This window comes from Scyliorhinus torazame, chromosome 13 (genome assembly GCF_047496885.1).
Source record: "Scyliorhinus torazame isolate Kashiwa2021f chromosome 13, sScyTor2.1, whole genome shotgun sequence".
Classification (NCBI taxonomy): domain Eukaryota; kingdom Metazoa; phylum Chordata; class Chondrichthyes; order Carcharhiniformes; family Scyliorhinidae; genus Scyliorhinus; species Scyliorhinus torazame.
Genome location: NC_092719.1, coordinates 171,805,846 through 171,824,232, shown reverse-complemented (window position 1 = coordinate 171,824,232; position 18,387 = coordinate 171,805,846). Strand labels below are relative to the sequence as shown.

The following is an 18,387-nucleotide window of genomic DNA, read 5'->3' as shown; positions in this document are numbered from 1 at the left end:
CAAGGGCGGGATTCTCCGGCCGTGCTCACCTGGCGACTGGACATTCCCACCCAAGGTCAATGGATCTTTACGTGGTCCGCGTCCCACCTGTGGCGATCTTGCAGCAGGCCCGGCAGAAGAATCCAGCCCCAAGTCTCATCACCCCTGCGCTCACTGACCTTCACTGTTAGACTGGGAGTAAATGGCTTGATTTTTAAATTCTCATCTTTGTTTTCAAATACCTCCATGACTCGTCTCTCCCTAGCTCAATAATCTTTTCCACCCCACAAGCCTTCTTGTAAGATATCTGTGCTTTTCTAATTCTGACCTCTTGTACATTCCCAATTTTAATTGCTTCACCATTTGTGGCTGTGCCTTCAATTAATTGCCTAGGCCCTGGGCTTCTGAATATCCCTTATACATCTCTGCTTCTGTTTTGCTTTCTTGCTTCAAGACACTCCTTAAAATATATATCCACGATATCTCTTTCTATGGCTTAATTTTGTACTTTGTTTCATAATATCCCTGTTTTGGAATGCCTTGGAATTTTAACTTAAAGGCACTATATCAATAGAAGTTGTTGTTGGAATTGATCATGAAGGTCATTTGGCCAAGTTCAGTCAAGTCAATACAAGTGCCTGCAAGTCTGCACCCTTGTGTATGTTACTGCTTCCAGAAAAAGAAGTTGGCGAGAGAAATAAATTCACTCACTAAAATCATATTTATAAGGAATAATTGGGCAACTTTCAGAGCAGAGCATAAAGTTTTGAAACTGTATTGCCAAACAACCTCAAATTTATTTTGTCTAAACTCAGGCTGAATTGCTCTGGATGATAAACATGCCTTGATTTGATATAACTTTAATTACCGATGTTTTTAAAAATAAATTTAGAGTACCCAATTCATTTTTTCCAATTAAGGGGCAATTTAGCATGTTCAATCCACCTACCCTGCACATCTTTGGGTTGTGGGAGCGAAACCCACGCAAACACGGGGAGAATGTGCAAACTCCACACGGACAGTGACCCAGAGCCGGGATCGAACCTGGGACCTCGGCGCCGTGAGACTGCAGTGCGGCCACTGCGCCACCGTGCTGCCCTAAATTACCGATATTTAATACATTGCAAATTGATAACCACCTTAAGTTCTAAATCTATTCAGAATTCTGGTACATTGACCTCTGTTGTATTCTTCAAATGTGTGCTCTGACATTTTAAAAACATGCTTAAAGCAATTTGAAGGGCAATTAAGTCATTTTTTAAATTTATTTTTATTTTATTTTTTTGACCCAGTGTGTGGGGCCTCTCCCTCCCCCACCCAGTGACCCAGTGTGTGGGACCTTCCCCTCCCCCACCCAGTGTGTGGGGCCTCTCCCTCCCCCACCCAGTGACCCAGTGTGTGGGACCTTCCCCTCCCCCACCCAGTGTGTGGGGCCTCTCCCTCCCCCACCCAGTGACCCAGTGTGTGGGACCTTCCCCTCCCCCACCCAGTGTGTGGGGCCTTTCCTCCCCCACCCCCCCCCCCAGTGACCCAGTGTGGGGGGCCTTACCCCACCCCACCCAGTGACCCAGTGTGTGGGGCCTTACCCCGCCCCACCCAGTGACCCAGTGTGTGGGGCCTTACCCCACCCCACCCAGTGACCCAGTGTGTGGGGCCTTACCCCGCCCCACCCAGTGACCCAGTGTGTGGGGCCTTCCCCTCCCCACCCAGTGACCCAGTGTGTGGGGCTTCCCCTCCCCCACCCAGTGTGTGGGACCTCCCCTCCCCCACCCAGTGTGTGGGACCTCCCCCTCCCCCACCCAGTGTGTGGGACCTCCCCCTCCCCCACCCAGTGTGTGGGACCGCCCCCTCCCCCAGCCAGTGACCCAGTGTGTGGGGCCTTCCTCACCCCCCACCCAGTGACCCAGTGTGTGGGGCCTCCCCCTCCCCCACCTACAGGAAACATACTTTATTTGGATGAAGGGATAAAACCCTCATCCTCCTGGATTGTTACTGTCCGCGGACAGATTTTCAGGGGTTCTGTATTTTTATCCCCAGCAGTGAGTTCTGGATTGAAATAAGGATAGAGTTTCTCAGTGAATGTCCCAGTGAAAGTGTAGATATGGGACTTGTTATCTGAGTTATAAAAGGAAACCTTCCCTCCCTCATAATCCAGACAGACTCGAATCTTTCTCGGCTTCACTCTCAGATCTAAGAGTTTTGACCGATTCTCCCAAGCCGAGTATTTATTCCCCTGTCTCAGAGCCGATGTCCAGAATCCGTTATCCGGATTCAGGGTGAATTCCCCCTTCCTGTTTACGGATTCCTTGGCCACACCCACATCCCAATCAGTCTTGTTTCCCACCTCCACCTCCCAGGAATGTTTTCCTGATGTGAATCCCTCTGATCCCAGGACAATGACATAGGTATCAAATCTCTCCGGATTGTCCGCAATTAAGTCATTAACAATCACTGAACATATCACATTTCATTAAGTTTGCATTTTATCTATCCGCTTGAACTGTTCAGATTATCAGCCTGGCACTAGAAATTTCCCACATTTTTCTACAAAAGGTATTGCTTGTGTTATTTACTAGTTGTCAACTGCACAATAAAGATTAAATATGGTGGCTCTATACCAGATGTGGAACCAAATCACGCATAAACAGTAATGCCGCAGGCCCAGGTTCAATTTTTCATGTTCACCAAGTTAACTGAACTCATACAAGGCAATCAGTAGATTAGGCCTGGACTATGTATGGTGAGTAAGAACGTCAAATTGGCCAGAGTTCCCATAACATGACCAATGACCATGCAAAAACACAAGTTATTGTATATTGCCCAAATAAGCGAGCTTGGCTGTACTACCCCACACAGCGAAATACCCACAACCAATTGGCATAGCACAGAGAACTGTCAACACTAGACCTATGCCTCGGCACCCTTCAAAGGAAATGCGGAAAGCATCACACAGCACCTTACTGAACTAAATCAAATACACATCATCTAAACCCTAGAAATTCAGATTGCCCAACCCTTCGCGAGAACTCCCTGACATCCATCCACTGGCAGCTCAACAGTGCTTCCACATGAAATGATGGCAGAGAAACTTTCCCCACCAACCAATGAATCCTAATTCAATGGGGGGGGGGGGGGGGGGGGGGGAAGAATGGGCAAAATTGAAAAGGTACGTCCTTACGGAAGTCAACCAGGGAAAGTTTTTGTGGTCTAGTCCTCATCCTTGAACTACTGCCAAAAGCAGACATCAAGAACATCCTGCCTTAAAAGACTGCCATCACAAAACACCAGGCAACCCACCAATTTAACAAGTTACGAGAACATAGATGGGTAACATGGCTCATTTAAAACAAACTGGGGGGGGGGGGGGGGGGGGGGAGGGGGGAGTGGGACAAATGGCCTCAGGGGTAAACACACTCAAACACCATCTGGGAATCTGAGACCATAAACCGCCTGGGATGTCCACCAGCTATTCGGAATCGTATATCATTTGGAACATGTTACCAACTACAGCTCATCAATATAATACATTTCCAAACACTAATCGCAAGCAAAGGACATAATGTTGTTTAAATATTAATCACAGCTCCATCCTGCAGAAACCATCGCCGTTTAGGAATTTGTCAACTTTTTTTTAAAAAGAAGAAAACCTGACAAGGTTAGTAAGATCTAACAAAGTAAGCACCCCAGTGATTAAAATAGTTCTTTTTGCTCTGTTTGCAGACTCGAAAGTTACAACCAGCCAGCTGGTCTGTGTGCGAAGTGGCCTGCGGTTAAAAAGAGGAAATACCAGGGAAGTTAATGCAGTCGCAAAAGGGCCACTTTACTTCCGACTGGGTTCTCAGTTCAAAGGCAATCCTGCCTCACAAACAATGCTTTCGGGGCGTTCGGTCATCCATCACTACACCAAACCCTGCCTTTAAATCAAGGCTCCCCGCAGATTCATCCTTTGTCCGGGGGAGCTACCACAATCTTGCAATGTGAATCTCTCCAGATTACACGGCCTGCGATGGGGAAATGAAACTGCCGAAGAAAAGCGGTTACACTTGTTGCTAACACTTTGATCAATCGGAGGTAAAAAAAGGTCGAGCTTTATTCATGAAAATAACAAAACAAAAAGGCAGCGCATCACTCAGCAGGTCAGGTCAAATAACCCTCCAGAGATAAAGGCAGCCCTCCTGACGACTGGCGGGTCTGTCTTTAATGTAAAGCAGCTCGCTGGCTGGCTGGCCGGCAGTTCAGCTCTCTGCTCAGACAAACTCCTCACTCCGCCGCTAACCTGCACCCGCTTTGTTTCCAGTCAATTAAAAGTTTCGATTGCGGCTTCACTCCCCCTTCAGTAACTCGCTCCGCTGGGAAGCTGCCTGGGATTCAACTGGTCGGTGTGTCAGGAAATATCGACAACCCACAGTAAAAATCAACAAAGGGGTTTATCTCCCCTCACTCACACCCGCCACCTCACACTCACCTCACTCACACCCGCCACCTCACACTCACCTCACTCACACCCGCCACCTCACACTCACTCACCCACTCACCTCTGTCACTCACTCACCTCTCAACCACTGACCCTCTCACTCACCTCTCAACATCTCACTCACTCACCCTCCCTCTCACTCACTCTCACTCACCCTCCCTCTCACTCACTCTCCCTCTCACTCACTCACCCTCTCACTCATTCACCCTCTTCTCACTCACCCTCTCACCTCACACGCATTCACTCAGCCGCGGACGGATCAGATGCTGCAGCTCTCTCGTCGCGTCAAGCAGAGCTATTTTTTTTGTTAAACCCTCTCGTCTTAAACATAAGAAACCGCTTTCCTTACTTTGGAAGGGCACGGTGAAGAGCCCCGCTGCTTGGACCTGGCGGCGGCAACGACCTCGCTCCCCCGGAAAATCAAGCAGAAAGTCAGCATCGAGACGCAAACTTGCAGCCAGGCTGCCATCGTCCCGATCCCATGGGCAGCCCCACCGCGCATGCGCGTCCCCCCCCCCCCCCTTTAAAAGTTTCCTGGTTTCCCACCTGAGCACATTCACAAACAGAGCCAGCTTTCCAGCCTCCTGAACATAGAACATACAGTGCAGAAGGAGGCCATTCGCCACATCGAGTCTGCACCGACCCACTTAAGCCCTCACTTCCACCCTATCCCTGTAACCCAATAACCCCTCCTAACCTTTTTGGTCACCAAGGGCAATTTATCATGGCCAATCCACCTAACCTGCACGTCTTTGGACTGTGGAAGGAAACCAGAGCACCTGGAGGAAACCCATGCAGACACGGGGAGAACGTGCAGACTCCGCACAGACAGTGACCCAGCGGGGAATCAAACCTGGGACCCTGGCGCTGTGAAGCTGCAGTGCTGCCCTAGTTAACCTTGCAAAGCACTCGCCCCTGTTTCAAGCCTATTGCTGTTTTTCCAGAATTTTCAGATTCCCGGTATTTGTTAAAACAAAATCCCATCAAGGGAGGGGAAGTGGATAAGGCTACTGAGTTGGATGATCAGTCATGATCATATTGAATGACGGAGCAGGCTTGAGGGGCCGAATGGCCCCATCCTGCTTCTATTTTCTATGTTTCCCACTATCGTGCTTGAACTGTCGCCCAGTTGGCATCACCCTCATCCCTGATTCTCTAGCTTCAGGTCCCACCTGAGTGCAAAACTCAAGGCTGATACTCCAGTTCAGTACGGAGGGAATGCCTCTCTGTCAGAGCTGGTGTTTTTCGAAGGAAGTGTTAAACTGAAGAAGCCCTGTCTGCCTGTTTGGGTACTGAAAACAAGGGTGGTGATGAGTCCTGAGGTGGCAATTTTTGGGGTTTCGGAGGACCCAGGAGTCCAAGAGGAGAGAGAGGCTGACATTTTGGCCTTTGCTTCCCTGGTAGCCCGGTGATGAATTCTGCTGGCATGGAGGGACTCAAAGCCCCTGGAGTCGGAGGCCTGGCTATTGGATATGGTGAGCTTTCTTGGTCTGGAGAAAATTAAGTTCGCTCTTAGAGGGTCACTGTCAGGGTTCACCCGGAGGTGGCAACCATTTATCGACTTCTTCGCGGAAAATTAATCGTCAACAGGGTGGGGGGGCGGGGCGGGAGGGGAGTTAGGGCAACGTAGATTAGGGGGGTAGTTAGGTGGGTCCTTGTAGGAGGGGAGCTGATTTTTGCACACTGTTTTGTATTGTTGTTTACTATGCCAAAATGCCTCAATAAAATTGTTTATCAAAAGGAAATAAACAGTATTTGCTTGATTTAAAGACTGATAGTTTGACTAAACATCAACCATCAGACCATTCAGGAAGCAAGCAAAAGAGTAATGAGATATTACTATAACAGGGGTCAGAGTTATGTCCCAGAGGAAAGTCCCAGACAGGGATCAAAAAGAGGATCCAGAAATCAAGGTGAAAGAAAGGACCTGAGCAATAGGCTCCAAGTTAAAGAAAAGGCTGCAAGGGGCAGACTTGAATTGATGCGGGCTCGAGGGAAACTCTGAAGATTTGAGGAGTCAGCCAAAGGTTGGTGACTCCTTACCGCAGACATTTTGGTGCTACGTGGCAAGGCACGTATCTGAAATTGTGCTTGGAAAGTGAAGTTTAAGTGTACTCTGGGATCCTAGGGAAAGGAATCTCGGAAGGTGAGACTGAAACATTGGAAGTGGATCCTTGTAGAAGCCATCTGAGTGGGAGCCACCTTTGGAGACAATTCCAAGGCAATAGCTTCAAATGTGGAGATTAGAAAACTTTGTGAGGACTTCCGGGTGCGGCGATGACCAGCTGAGTCGCACGTTTCGGCAGCTCCCGGTGAAACGGACTTTTGGGCTCTTGATAGGAGCCCCAACGGCAATTTTGACGGCTAAAAACACTGTGCGGTAAACCAGAAGGGAATCCCCCCTGGATACGGATGGAAAAAGGAGGAGAAAGTGGCCGGATTGCAGTGGATCCTTTAGAACAGCGGCAAGGAAGGCAAGCAAAAACCAAGATGGCGTCGGAAGGTGGCAGTTTAACATGGGGCTCTGAACAACAAGAATTCTTGAAATGCTGTGTGGAAGAGCTCAAAAAGGAAATGAAGAAAGAGCTGTTGGCCCCGATATTACAGGCGATTGAAGGGCTAAAGGAGGAACAAAAAACCCAGGAGCGGGAGCTTCGGGTCGTGAAGGCAAAGGCAGCCGAGAATGAGGACGACATACAGGGCCTGGTGGTGAAGACGGAGACGCATGAGGCACATCAGAAACGATGTGTGGAAAGGTTGGAGGCACTGGAGAACAACGCAAGGAGGAACAACCTGAGGATTCTTGGTCTTCCTGAAGGTGTGGAGGGAGCGGACGTCGGGGCATATGTGAGCACGATGCTGCACTCGTTAATGGGAGCGGAGGCCCCGGCGGGTCCGTTGGAGGTGGAGGGAGCATACCGAGTGATGGCGCGAGGGCCGAGAGCAGGAGAAATTCCCAGAGCCATAGTGGTGAGATTCCTCCGTTTTAAGGATAGAGAAATGGTCCTTAGATGGGCAAAGAAAACTCGGAGCAGTAAATGGGAGAACGCGGTGATCCGCGTTTATCAAGACTGGAGTGCGGAGGTGGCGAGAAGGAGGGCGAGCTTTAATCGGGCCAAGGTGGTGCTTCATAAAAAGAAGATAAAATTTGGAATGCTGCAACCGGCAAGACTGTGGGTCACATATCGAGGGAGGCACCACTACTTTGAGACGGCGGATGAAGCGTGGACTTTTATTGTGGAAGAAAAACTGGAATGAGCGGGTTATTAAAAAGAACGTTTGAACAAAGTGGTGGGGCGAATGTGGGGGGCAAAGAGGGGGGTTAAAAAGGGGGGAAAGAGGAGTTTTATGTACTAATCCTGCGATGTGGTAACTTTTCTCTCTCCCACAGGTGGTGATGGGGGGAGGAGGGGAGGTGGAGGAGATGGGGCGTTGGCCATTGGGGGCGGGGCCAAGGGAGAAGCGCGGGCTTGGTTCCCGCGCTATGATAATCATGGCGGGAATAGAGAAGCAGGAAGGAGGGGGCGTCGCACGGTGCGAGCCGAGGTCACGGGGGGAAGCCGAGGTCGGCCAGAGTTTGCTGACTTCTGGGAGCAACATGGGGGGGAGTAATTACGCTAGTGGGGGATCTAGCGGGGGGGTGGGAGGGGGGAATTACTGGGTTGCTGCTGCTGGGGAGAGGGGGGAGCTGATATGGGAGGGGATGGGCGGGGGGGCACCGCCTGGGGGAGATACAGCTGCGTGGGAACAGGGTGAGGAGCTGGAAAAAGGTGATGGCTAATCGACAAGGGGGGGGTAGGAAGCCCCCCAACCCGGCTGATCACGTGGAACGTGAGAGGGCTGAACGGGCCGATAAAGAGGGCACGGGTACTCGCACACCTTAAGAAACTTAAGGCAGATGTGGTTATGATACAGGAAACGCACCTGAAACTGATAGACCAGGTTAGGCTACGCAAAGGATGGGTGGGGCAGGTGTTCCATTCGGGGCTAGATGCGAAAAACAGGGGGGTGGCTATATTAGTGGGGAAGCGGGTAATGTTCGAGGCAAAGACTATAGTGGCGGATAACGGGGGCAGATACGTGATGGTGAGTGGCAAACTACAGGGGGAGACGGTGGTTTTGGTAAACGTATATGCCCCGAACTGGGATGATGCCAATTTTATGAGGCGGATGCTAGGACGCATTCCGGACCTAGAGATGGGAAAGCTGATAATGGGGGGAGATTTTAATACGGTGTTGGAACCAGGGCTGGATAGGTCGAAGTCCAGGACTGGAAAGAGGCCGGCAGCAGCCAAGGTACTTAAAGATTTTATGGAGCAGATGGGAGGTGTAGACCCGTGGAGATTTAGCAGACCTAGGAGTAAGGAGTTCTCGTTTTTCTCCTATGTCCATAAAGTCTACTCGCGAATAGACTTTTTTGTGCTGGGAAGGGCGTTGATCCCGAAGGTGAGGGGAACGGAGTATACGGCTATAGCCATTTCGGATCACGCTCCACACTGGGTAGACTTGGAGATAGGGGAGGAAACAGGAGGGCGCCCACCCTGGAGAATGGACATGGGACTAATGGCAGATGAGGGGGGGTGTCTAAGGGTGAGGGGGTGCATTGAAAAGTACTTGGAACTCAATGATAATGGGGAGGTCCAGGTGGGAGTGGTCTGGGAGGCGTTGAAGGCGGTGGTTAGAGGGGAGCTGATATCAATAAGGGCACATAAAGGGAAGCAGGAGAGTAAAGAACGGGAGCAGCTGCTGCAAGAACTTTTGAGGGTGGACAGACAATATGCGGAAGTACCGGAGGAGGGACTGTACAGGGAAAAGCAAAGGCTACATGTAGGATTTGACTTGCTGACTACGGGCACTGCAGAGGCACAATGGAGGAAGGCACAGGGTGTACAGTACGAATATGGGGAGAAGGCGAGCAGGTTGCTGGCACACCAATTGAGGAAAAGGGGAGCAGCGAGGGAAATAGGGGGAGTGAGGGATGAGGAAGGAGAGATGGAGCGGGGAGCGGAGAGAGTGAATGGAGTGTTCAAGACATTTTATAAAAAATTATATGAAGCTCAACCCCCGGATGGGAGGGAGAGAATGATGGGCTTCTTGGATCGGCTGGAATTTCCCAAGGTGGAAGAGCAGGAAAGGGTGGGACTGGGAGCACAGATCGAGGTAGAAGAAGTGGTGAAAGGAATTAGGAGCATGCAGGCGGGAAAGGCCCCGGGACCGGATGGATTCCCAGTCGAATTCTATAGAAAATATGTGGACTTGCTCGCCCCGGTATTGACGAGGACCTTTAATGAGGCAAAGGAAAGGGGACAACTGCCCCCGACTATGTCTGAAGCAACGATATCGCTTCTCTTAAAGAAGGAAAAGGACCCGCTACAATGCGGGTCCTATAGACCTATTTCCCTCCTAAATGTAGATGCCAAGATCCTGGCCAAGGTAATGGCAATGAGAATAGAGGAATGTGTCCCGGGGGTGGTCCACGAGGACCAAACTGGGTTTGTGAAGGGGAGACAGCTGAACACGAATATACGGAGGCTGTTAGGGGTAATGATGATGGCCCCACCAGAGGGGGAAACGGAGATAGTAGTGGCAATGGATGCCGAGAAAGCATTTGATAGAGTGGAGTGGGATTATTTGTGGGAGGTGTTGAGGAGATTTGGTTTTGGAGAGGGGTATGTTAGATGGGTGCAGCTGTTGTATCGGGCCCCAATGGCGAGCGTGGTCACGAATGGACGGGGATCTGCATATTTTCGGCTCCATAGAGGGACAAGGCAGGGATGCCCTCTGTCCCCATTATTGTTTGCACTGGCGATTGAGCCCCTGGCGATAGCGTTGAGGGGTTCCAAGAAGTGGAGGGGAGTACTTAGAGGAGGAGAAGAACACCGGGTATCTTTGTATGCGGACGATTTGCTACTATACGTGGCAGACCCGGCGGAGGGGATGCCAGAAATAATGCGGATACTTGGGGAGTTTGGGGATTTTTCAGGGTATAAATTGAACATGGGGAAAAGTGAGTTGTTCGTGGTGCATCCAGGGAAGCAGAGTAGAGAAATAGAGGACCTACCGTTGAGGAAGGTAACAAGGGACTTTCGTTACCTGGGGATCCAGATAGCTAAGAATTGGGGCACATTGCATAGGTTAAATTTAACGCGGTTGGTGGAACAGATGGAGGAGGATTTCAAGAGATGGGATATGGTATCCCTGTCAATGGCAGGGAGGGTGCAGGCGGTTAAGATGGTGGTCCTCCCGAGATTCCTCTTTGTGTTTCAGTGCCTCCCGGTGGTGATCACGAAGGCTTTTTTTAAAAGGATTGAAAAGAGCATCATGGGTTTTGTGTGCGCCGGGAAGACCCCGAGAGTGAGGAAGGGATTCTTACAGCGTAGCAGGGATAGGGGGGGGGCTGGCACTACCGAGCCTAAGTGAGTATTATTGGGCCGCTAATATTTCAATGGTGAGTAAGTGGATGGGAGAGGAGGAGGGAGCGGCGTGGAAGAGATTAGAGAGGGCGTCCTGTAGGGGGACTAGCCTACAGGCTATGGTGACAGCCCCATTGCTGTTCTCACCGAGGAACTACACCACAAGCCCGGTGGTGGTGGCTACACTGAAGATTTGGGGACAGTGGAGACGGCATAGGGGAAAGACTGGAGCCTTGGGGGGGTCCCCGATAAGAAACAACCATAGGTTTGCCCCGGGGGGAATGGATGGGGGATATGGAATGTGGCAAAGAGCAGGAATAACGCAACTGAAAGATCTGTTTGTGGATGGGAAGTTCGCGAGTCTGGGAGCGCTGACCGAGAAATATGGGTTGCCCCAAGGGAATGCATTCAGGTATATGCAACTGAGGGCTTTTGCGAGGCAACAGGTGAGGGAATTCCCGCAGCTCCCGACACAAGAGGTGCAGGACAGAGTGATCTCAAAGACATGGGTGGGGGATGGTAAGGTGTCAGATATATATAGGGAAATGAGGGACGAAGGGGAGACTATGGTAGATGAACTAAAAGGGAAATGGGAAGAAGAGCTGGGGGAGGAGATCGAGGAGGGGCTGTGGGCAGATGCCCTAAGCAGGGTAAACTCGTCGTCCTCGTGTGCCAGGCTAAGCCTGATTCAGTTTAAGGTATTACACAGGGCGCATATGACTGGAGCACGGCTCAGTAAATTTTTTGGGGTGGAGGATAGGTGTGTGAGGTGCTCGAGAAGCCCAGCGAATCATACCCATATGTTTTGGTCATGCCCGGCACTACAGGGGTTTTGGATGGGGGTGACAAAGGTGCTTTCAAAAGTAGTGGGGGTCCGGGTCGAACCAAGCTGGGGGTTGGCTATATTTGGGGTTGCACAAGAGCCGGGAGTGCAGGAGGCGAGAGGGGCCGATGTTTTGGCCTTTGCGTCCCTAGTAGCCCGGCGCAGGATATTGCTCATGTGGAAAGAAGCCAAGCCCCCGGGGGTGGAGACCTGGATAAATGACATGGCGGGGTTTATAAAGCTAGAGCGGATTAAGTTCGTCCTAAGGGGGTCGGCTCAAGGGTTCACCAGGCGGTGGCAACCGTTCGTCGAATACCTCGCAGAAAGATAGATGGAATGGAAAAAAGAAGGCAGCAGCAGCAGCCCAGGATCTGGGGGGGGGGGGGGGGGGGGAGGTTGGGTGTGGGGGGGAGGGGGCGGGGGGGAGGAAGAACCAGAAGGACTCTCAGGGTTGTTAATATATACTGTACAATATGTATAGGTCGTTGCTACAGATAATTATATATTGGACTGTTAAATTATATTTTTGGAGAGTGTTACTTGTGATAAGGCAGTTGCCAATTAGGGTTAGTTTTCATTTTTGTTATTTATTATTTATTAATTTTTTGTTTATAAAATAGGTCATTGCTATTTGTGTTGTTATAATATTGTGTAAAGGATGCACAATGTACTGTGTTGGTTGACCAAAAATTTTCAATAAAGTATTTATTAAAAAAAAGAAAACTTTGTGAGAAAGACAACATTTCAGTAAGACTGGTTAGCTCACAATATGACAAATATCTGATTGACCACATGTGTCATTTACTTTGATGTGTTGTGTGTTTAGCCACAGTTCGCCTGTTAATTCATATGTACTTCATATTTACCCTGAATATTAGAGTAAAGTATTTAGGGGGTGTCAGTGACACTGTAGTATTGTCACTGGACTATTCCATTTATATAACACTTTTCACAACCACAGGATTCTTCAAGGCAAAGTTTATTTTGGAAGTATAGTCACTGATGGAACACAGAAAAGGTGTCAAATTTTCACATGGCAAGGTCCCCACGAACTGTGATCTGATAAGGTCCAGCTAATCTGTTTTTGTTGAGTTGATTGACTCTTGGCTGGGATTTCTGGGGGTAACTCCCCACTCTTCAAAATAGTGCCATGATATCTTTTACCTCCATCTCCAAGGACAGATACAGCCTCCATTTAACCTTCCACTTGAAAGGTAACACCTTCAACAATGCACCACTCTTCCACCACCACACTTGAGTATCTACCTTGATTTTTGTACTCAAGTCCTGGAGTGGGACTTGACCCCACATCTGTCTGGCTACAAGGGAAGATTGCTACCAACTGAGCCATGCTTCAAAGCTCATCACTCAACTCATGCCCTTGATCTTTTACATAATTATATCATCCACCAGCCTCAGTCCATCTGCTGCTGAAACCCTTATTATAGGATCGTAGAATCCCTTCAGTGCAGAAGGAGGCCATTCGGCCCATCAAGTCTGCACAGACTCTCTGAAAGAGTGCACCGCCCTACCTCCATGACCCCATAACCCCACCTAACCTTTGGACACTAAGGGGCAATTTTAGTATGACCAATCCACCTAACGTGCACATCTTTGGACTGTCGGAGGAAACCGGAACACTCAGAGGAAACCCACGCAGACATGGGGAGAACGTGCAAACTCCACACAGACAGTCACCCAAGGTCGGAATCGAACCCAGGTCCCTGGTATTGTGAGGCAGCAGTACTAACCACTGTGCCATCGTGCCACTCTTATGCTTGTATTACTTCCCAGACTTGACTCTCCTGGCCAGCTTCCCATTTTTGGTCTGCCAATAAACTTTAGTTCATACAAAACTGTGATGTCTATATCCTAATTCACACCGTCCAATTCACCCATCCCCCTGAGTTCACTGACCAATATTGGCTCCCAGTTCATGAGTGAATTTTAAAAATCAAACCTTCATTCTCTAAAACCTCCATAGCTTTGCCCCATCCTAGTTCTAAAACCTCCTTCAGCCCTGCAACCTATCAGCAAGTCCAGATTAATCCAACACTAGCATTTTATTCACTTCCACTAATAACCATTCCTTCAGGTGTCTAATCCACTGGAATACCCTCTGTGGACCTTAACAATCTCTCCATTTCACTCCTTTAATCATGCCTGCCCTTATTTTTCCTTCTTTGGCTTGGTGTCAAGTTTTGTCAGGGAACATTTTACAACATTAAAGGCACTAATGTAAATCACTGGATGTTGTAAATCCCTTGAATTCAATTTTATCAAGTTAATGTTTAATCTTCAACCAAGATGCATTTTAAAAATAATTTTCTTCTTTGTCATTAGAAACAGGAGTGTTACAGTTTTAGAATTAGCCACACTGAAATATGAATGCACAGCACTTAATTGTTGAACTTTATTATGTATTTTAATTCAATACATTGAAAGCAAAAATACATATAGTATTGACTTTGTACCCACATTGTACAGTAAACACAAGGAACTCAATACGAAGGTGAATATTATGGATGAGCAAGGGGAAGCAAACAGCTATAATCCAATTGAATTAATTCAATTAGCGATGCCGGCAAAGTTCAGGCACTTTGTGAATGCAACCTGAACCCGAAAATTGGATTACATCTTTTACCTCCCTCCCAGTGATTTGTATTTTTGTATAACACAGTGCCTGCATTTAAAGATTTCCTTTTTTGTAAATCATGCAGTGGATGTCCTGACCTTAGTGTAGTGGAGGAAGGAGCAGCGCTCCTTCACCTGAGGAAGGAGCAGCGCTCCGAAAGCTAGTGACATCGAAACAAACCTGTTGGACTTTAACCTGGTGTTGTAAGACTTCGTACTGTGCTCACCCCAGTCCAACGCCGGCATCTCCACATCTTAGTGTAGTGGAACAGGAGAGAAATACAGGATATTGACCGGTAGTCAAATGGGACTTTTGTTTCCACAAGTCAGAGAGACAGGATATGTCATGAAAAGAATTGCAAGAGATAAACACTGCTATTGGAAGTAAAGTAAGTAAGGTATAACAATGGGCATTTCTATTTGTTGTAGAGGACATTGTGTGATAAGATTCGTAATATGTTGAAAGCTGGAGCTACTGCAGAAGCCATTTTAATAGTTTCTGCCTGGGTATTCACAGCAGGGAACATGTGCAACATTGCTCTTTGTAAAGGAAATGGTTGTTTGCTTTAGGTCTGAAAGCAAATCACCATTCTTGAAGAGACTATGTGTAGAAACATATTAAATTGGAGGGTCAGAAACATGCAGGCTATTCATCTCAGTTCATGCGCCAAGGATTACCAGCCTGTGATTCCAGTACTAATCCAATGTAATGAATTTGATGCCATTCTGCCACACTCCTACCAGACTTAGAGCAGGAGTGCATCAGCAGCATAACGGATTTTCAAACCTGGTGCCTCAGTGAGTGCAAATATCAAACCTCAGATGTACATTTTGTTGCAGATAGAAAACAATTTATACAATGTTATGTATTTCTGAACTGGTACGTGAAATGGTCAAGTACATTTTTTTAAAATTTAGAGTACCCAATAATTTTTTTTCCAATTAGGGGCAATTTAGTGTGACCAATCCACCTTACCTGCACATCTTTGGGTTTGACCCACGCAGACACGGGGAGAATGTGCAAACTCCACATGGACAGTGACCCAGGGCTGGGATTCAAACCCAGTGCTAAGCACTGCCCCACCGTGCCGTCCTATGGTGAAGCGCATTGTAGCTTTACAAAGATACCTTGTCAGGAAACAATTAATCTTGAAATGAGCTGACAGTTCTATTTTGCAGTCTTAGATACGAGGTTACATTAACAGCAGGTCAACACCTTGGGCGGGATTTTCCAATAATGGGGCTATGTCCCCACACCAGCGTCATAATGCGGGCATTTCATTCTGGACTTTCCTTAAGAAAGTCCAGAGCGATTCTCCAATCTGCAAGGGGCTAGCAGGGCCCCGGAATGTTCCTCGCAGCTCTGGCTGCGGATACGGGGCCCTGCACTTCCGGTCGGGAGTCCGCGTATGCGCACGGCGGCGACCTGTGGCGGCCTGTGCGACATGGCAGACTCGCACCGCGGACCCTGATGCAAGAAGTAGATACCCACAAGATCGTGCCTGCCTGCGGATCTGTGCCACCCGATCGCTTGCCTGGACGTCCATGAGGCCCCCCACCGCGGTGAAGGATGTCCCCGCCCCACAGCAGGGTGGCCGCAGATTGAATCCACAGCCGTCACCGGCCGTTCCCGACAGACAAAACGTTGTTAGAACCACGCCGTCAGGAACTCGGACAGTTTTCCTCGGAGAACTGCTGGGAGGGCCTTTGTAAATGGCCCCCTACCGCGCCGCGTAGACTGCGCTCACGCGATTCGCGGCGGAAATCGTGGGAGCGGCGTCAAACCAGATTTCATCATTCACAGGCTCAGAGAATCCAGCCCCTTATTTGCAGCCTCATTGGGAGGAGGTAGGGTTCTACATATAAAAGCACTCAGGCACTGATTGAGAGTCCCGGCATCAGAAAGGGGGGGGGGGGAGCGGGGAGAGAATTCATTGACAGCCAACCCTGGCCCTTTCTTCTCACCATCTTGCCCACCTCACCATCGACCCATCCTCCGTGACCCTCACCCGCCATCATTTATCATTTTCCACGGATTGAACAATGAGCCCTGGCAAAGTCCCAAGTCTATTACTGGTAGCATCTGCCACTCCCGGTAATGGAAAGCTGCTTGCCTCTCATTGGCCAGTAGCTCTCAGCGGGGTGGCATTTCTGCCATACTGGGGAAACTCTTGCGAGTAAATGTTACCTAAGGGGCCAGGATTCCCAGCGGCAGGGTTCCCACTGCCATATAAGGATCTAATTCCCTCGGGGCTCTGAGAGATCATGTTGGCATCAGCCACCATCCCCCCATCACCCTCATTAAAGTTTGCCCATGGAGTGGGGGGCGACCATGGAGGGATTTTAATTTTAAGCTTTGTGTCCTGATCTTAATGTCCTGGGGGCCAGGAATCACATGAGTCAGTGAGAACATGAATTACTGAGACTTGTGTGCAACAGGGTATGTGGCCTCATTTTCAACATTTGGAATTTATGGTGGTGAAAGGCTGAAGGCCAGAGAAGGTGCTGTGATGCACAAGCATGGATAAGGGGGAGCTGAGCGAGGAGCAAATCTGATGGGAAATCGGGAAAATTGGCAAAAGATGATCTTGGCAATAGACAGAATGTCAAGCTAGAAGCTGAGCTGGGTTGAAGAAGCCACCAACAGCTTGCCCAGTTTGTTTCAGCCTGCGTGAGCAGCTAGGGAGGGTGTGGAGTCAGTGGGGAAAGAATGGATTTCGCGGAGGAGTCTGCAAATTACTTTCCAGCATTGTCATGCTTTGTGAAAGGTACTGAAGCAGCTTATACTTTATATCATCTAAAGTTGCCTTTGGGATATAGTGTAATTAATGTAATTTTAGGTTAGCAGATAAAAAATGGGACATGAGGGTTCAGGACCACAAGAAGTATGAATGGGAGTAGGCCATTTGGCCCCTCAAGCCTGCAACACCATTCAGTAAGATCATGTCTGAGCTGACTGTGGCTTTAAATCTTCTTTCCCGTTTGCCCCCCATAACGTTGACTCCCTTGTAGATCACAAATCTATCAAACTCAACTTTGAATGTATTCATGGACCAGCCTCTACTGCTCTCTGGAATCAAGAATTCCAAAGATTAATAACTCTCTAATATTAGTCATAAAGTAACAAACTGCGAGAGATAAATGCTATTGTAGAACACATACAAGAAACTGTGGGATCAATGCTTGTGTTCTGTTCTTACCATTCATAACAAGATGACTTAAAAACAAGAATCAGACAAGTTTGTTTCACATCAGCCTTGGAAGAAAAGAACCAATAAACATTGACATGCTGTGGGTAAAAAAAACCATTAAAACTGATAACAGAGTATCAATTGATCTATATTCCATTATTAATAAGTTTAGAATTGGGCAGCATAGTAGCATGATGGTTAGCACTATAGCTTCACAGTGCCAGGGTCCCAGGTTCGATTCCCGGCTTGGGTCACTGTCTGTGTGGAGTTTGCACATTCTCCCCGTGTCTGAGTGGGCTTCCTCTGGGTGCTCCGGTTTCCTCCCACAAATCCTGAAAGATATGCTGTTAGGTAATTTGGACATTCTGAATTCTCCCTCTATGTACCTGGACAGGTGCCGGAATGTTGCGACCAGGGCTTTGCACAGTAATTTCATTGCATTAATTTAAGCTTACTTGTGACAACAAAGAATATTATTATTATAAGAATTGGAATATAGTGTAATTAATGTAATTTTAGGTTAGCTGATAAAAAATGGGACATGAGGGTTCAGCTAAACACACAAATGTTTCAAACTAACTGTAAGCGAAGGAAAAGTGACTTTATAAAAAGGGTGAATTTTGGACTGTGGTCTATGGAACTTACATCCTGACCAGCTCAGGGGACTACCCAATGCTTGTAGCAGCTATTTCCCTAATCCAGAGAGTTCTCAACACTACTGGCAGAAGGACTGCTAATGGGATACATTGCCTTGGGTCAAAATAAGTGACTGCAAATGCTCATGAAATATTATGATATTTATGCCAGCCAAATCGATTTGCTTTGATTGATAAATTCATTGAAATTATGAAGAGGTCTCATTTATCTAGCACC

At 48.4% G+C, this 18,387-nt stretch overlaps 1 protein-coding gene across 2 annotated transcripts in view; it reads right to left on the bottom strand.

Moving 5' to 3' along the window:
- il17rd (interleukin 17 receptor D) overlaps window positions 1-4,936 on the bottom strand; it is a 110,478-nt gene extending 105,542 nt beyond the window's left edge. For both annotated transcript variants that reach the window (XM_072472444.1, XM_072472445.1), the window contains exon 1: window positions 4,803-4,936. In XM_072472444.1, coding sequence (XP_072328545.1) covers window positions 4,803-4,922 — 120 coding nt within the window. In that variant the 5' untranslated portion in view covers window positions 4,923-4,936. The remainder of the gene's footprint in view (window positions 1-4,802) is intronic.
- Window positions 4,937-18,387: the final 13,451 nt, after the last annotated feature.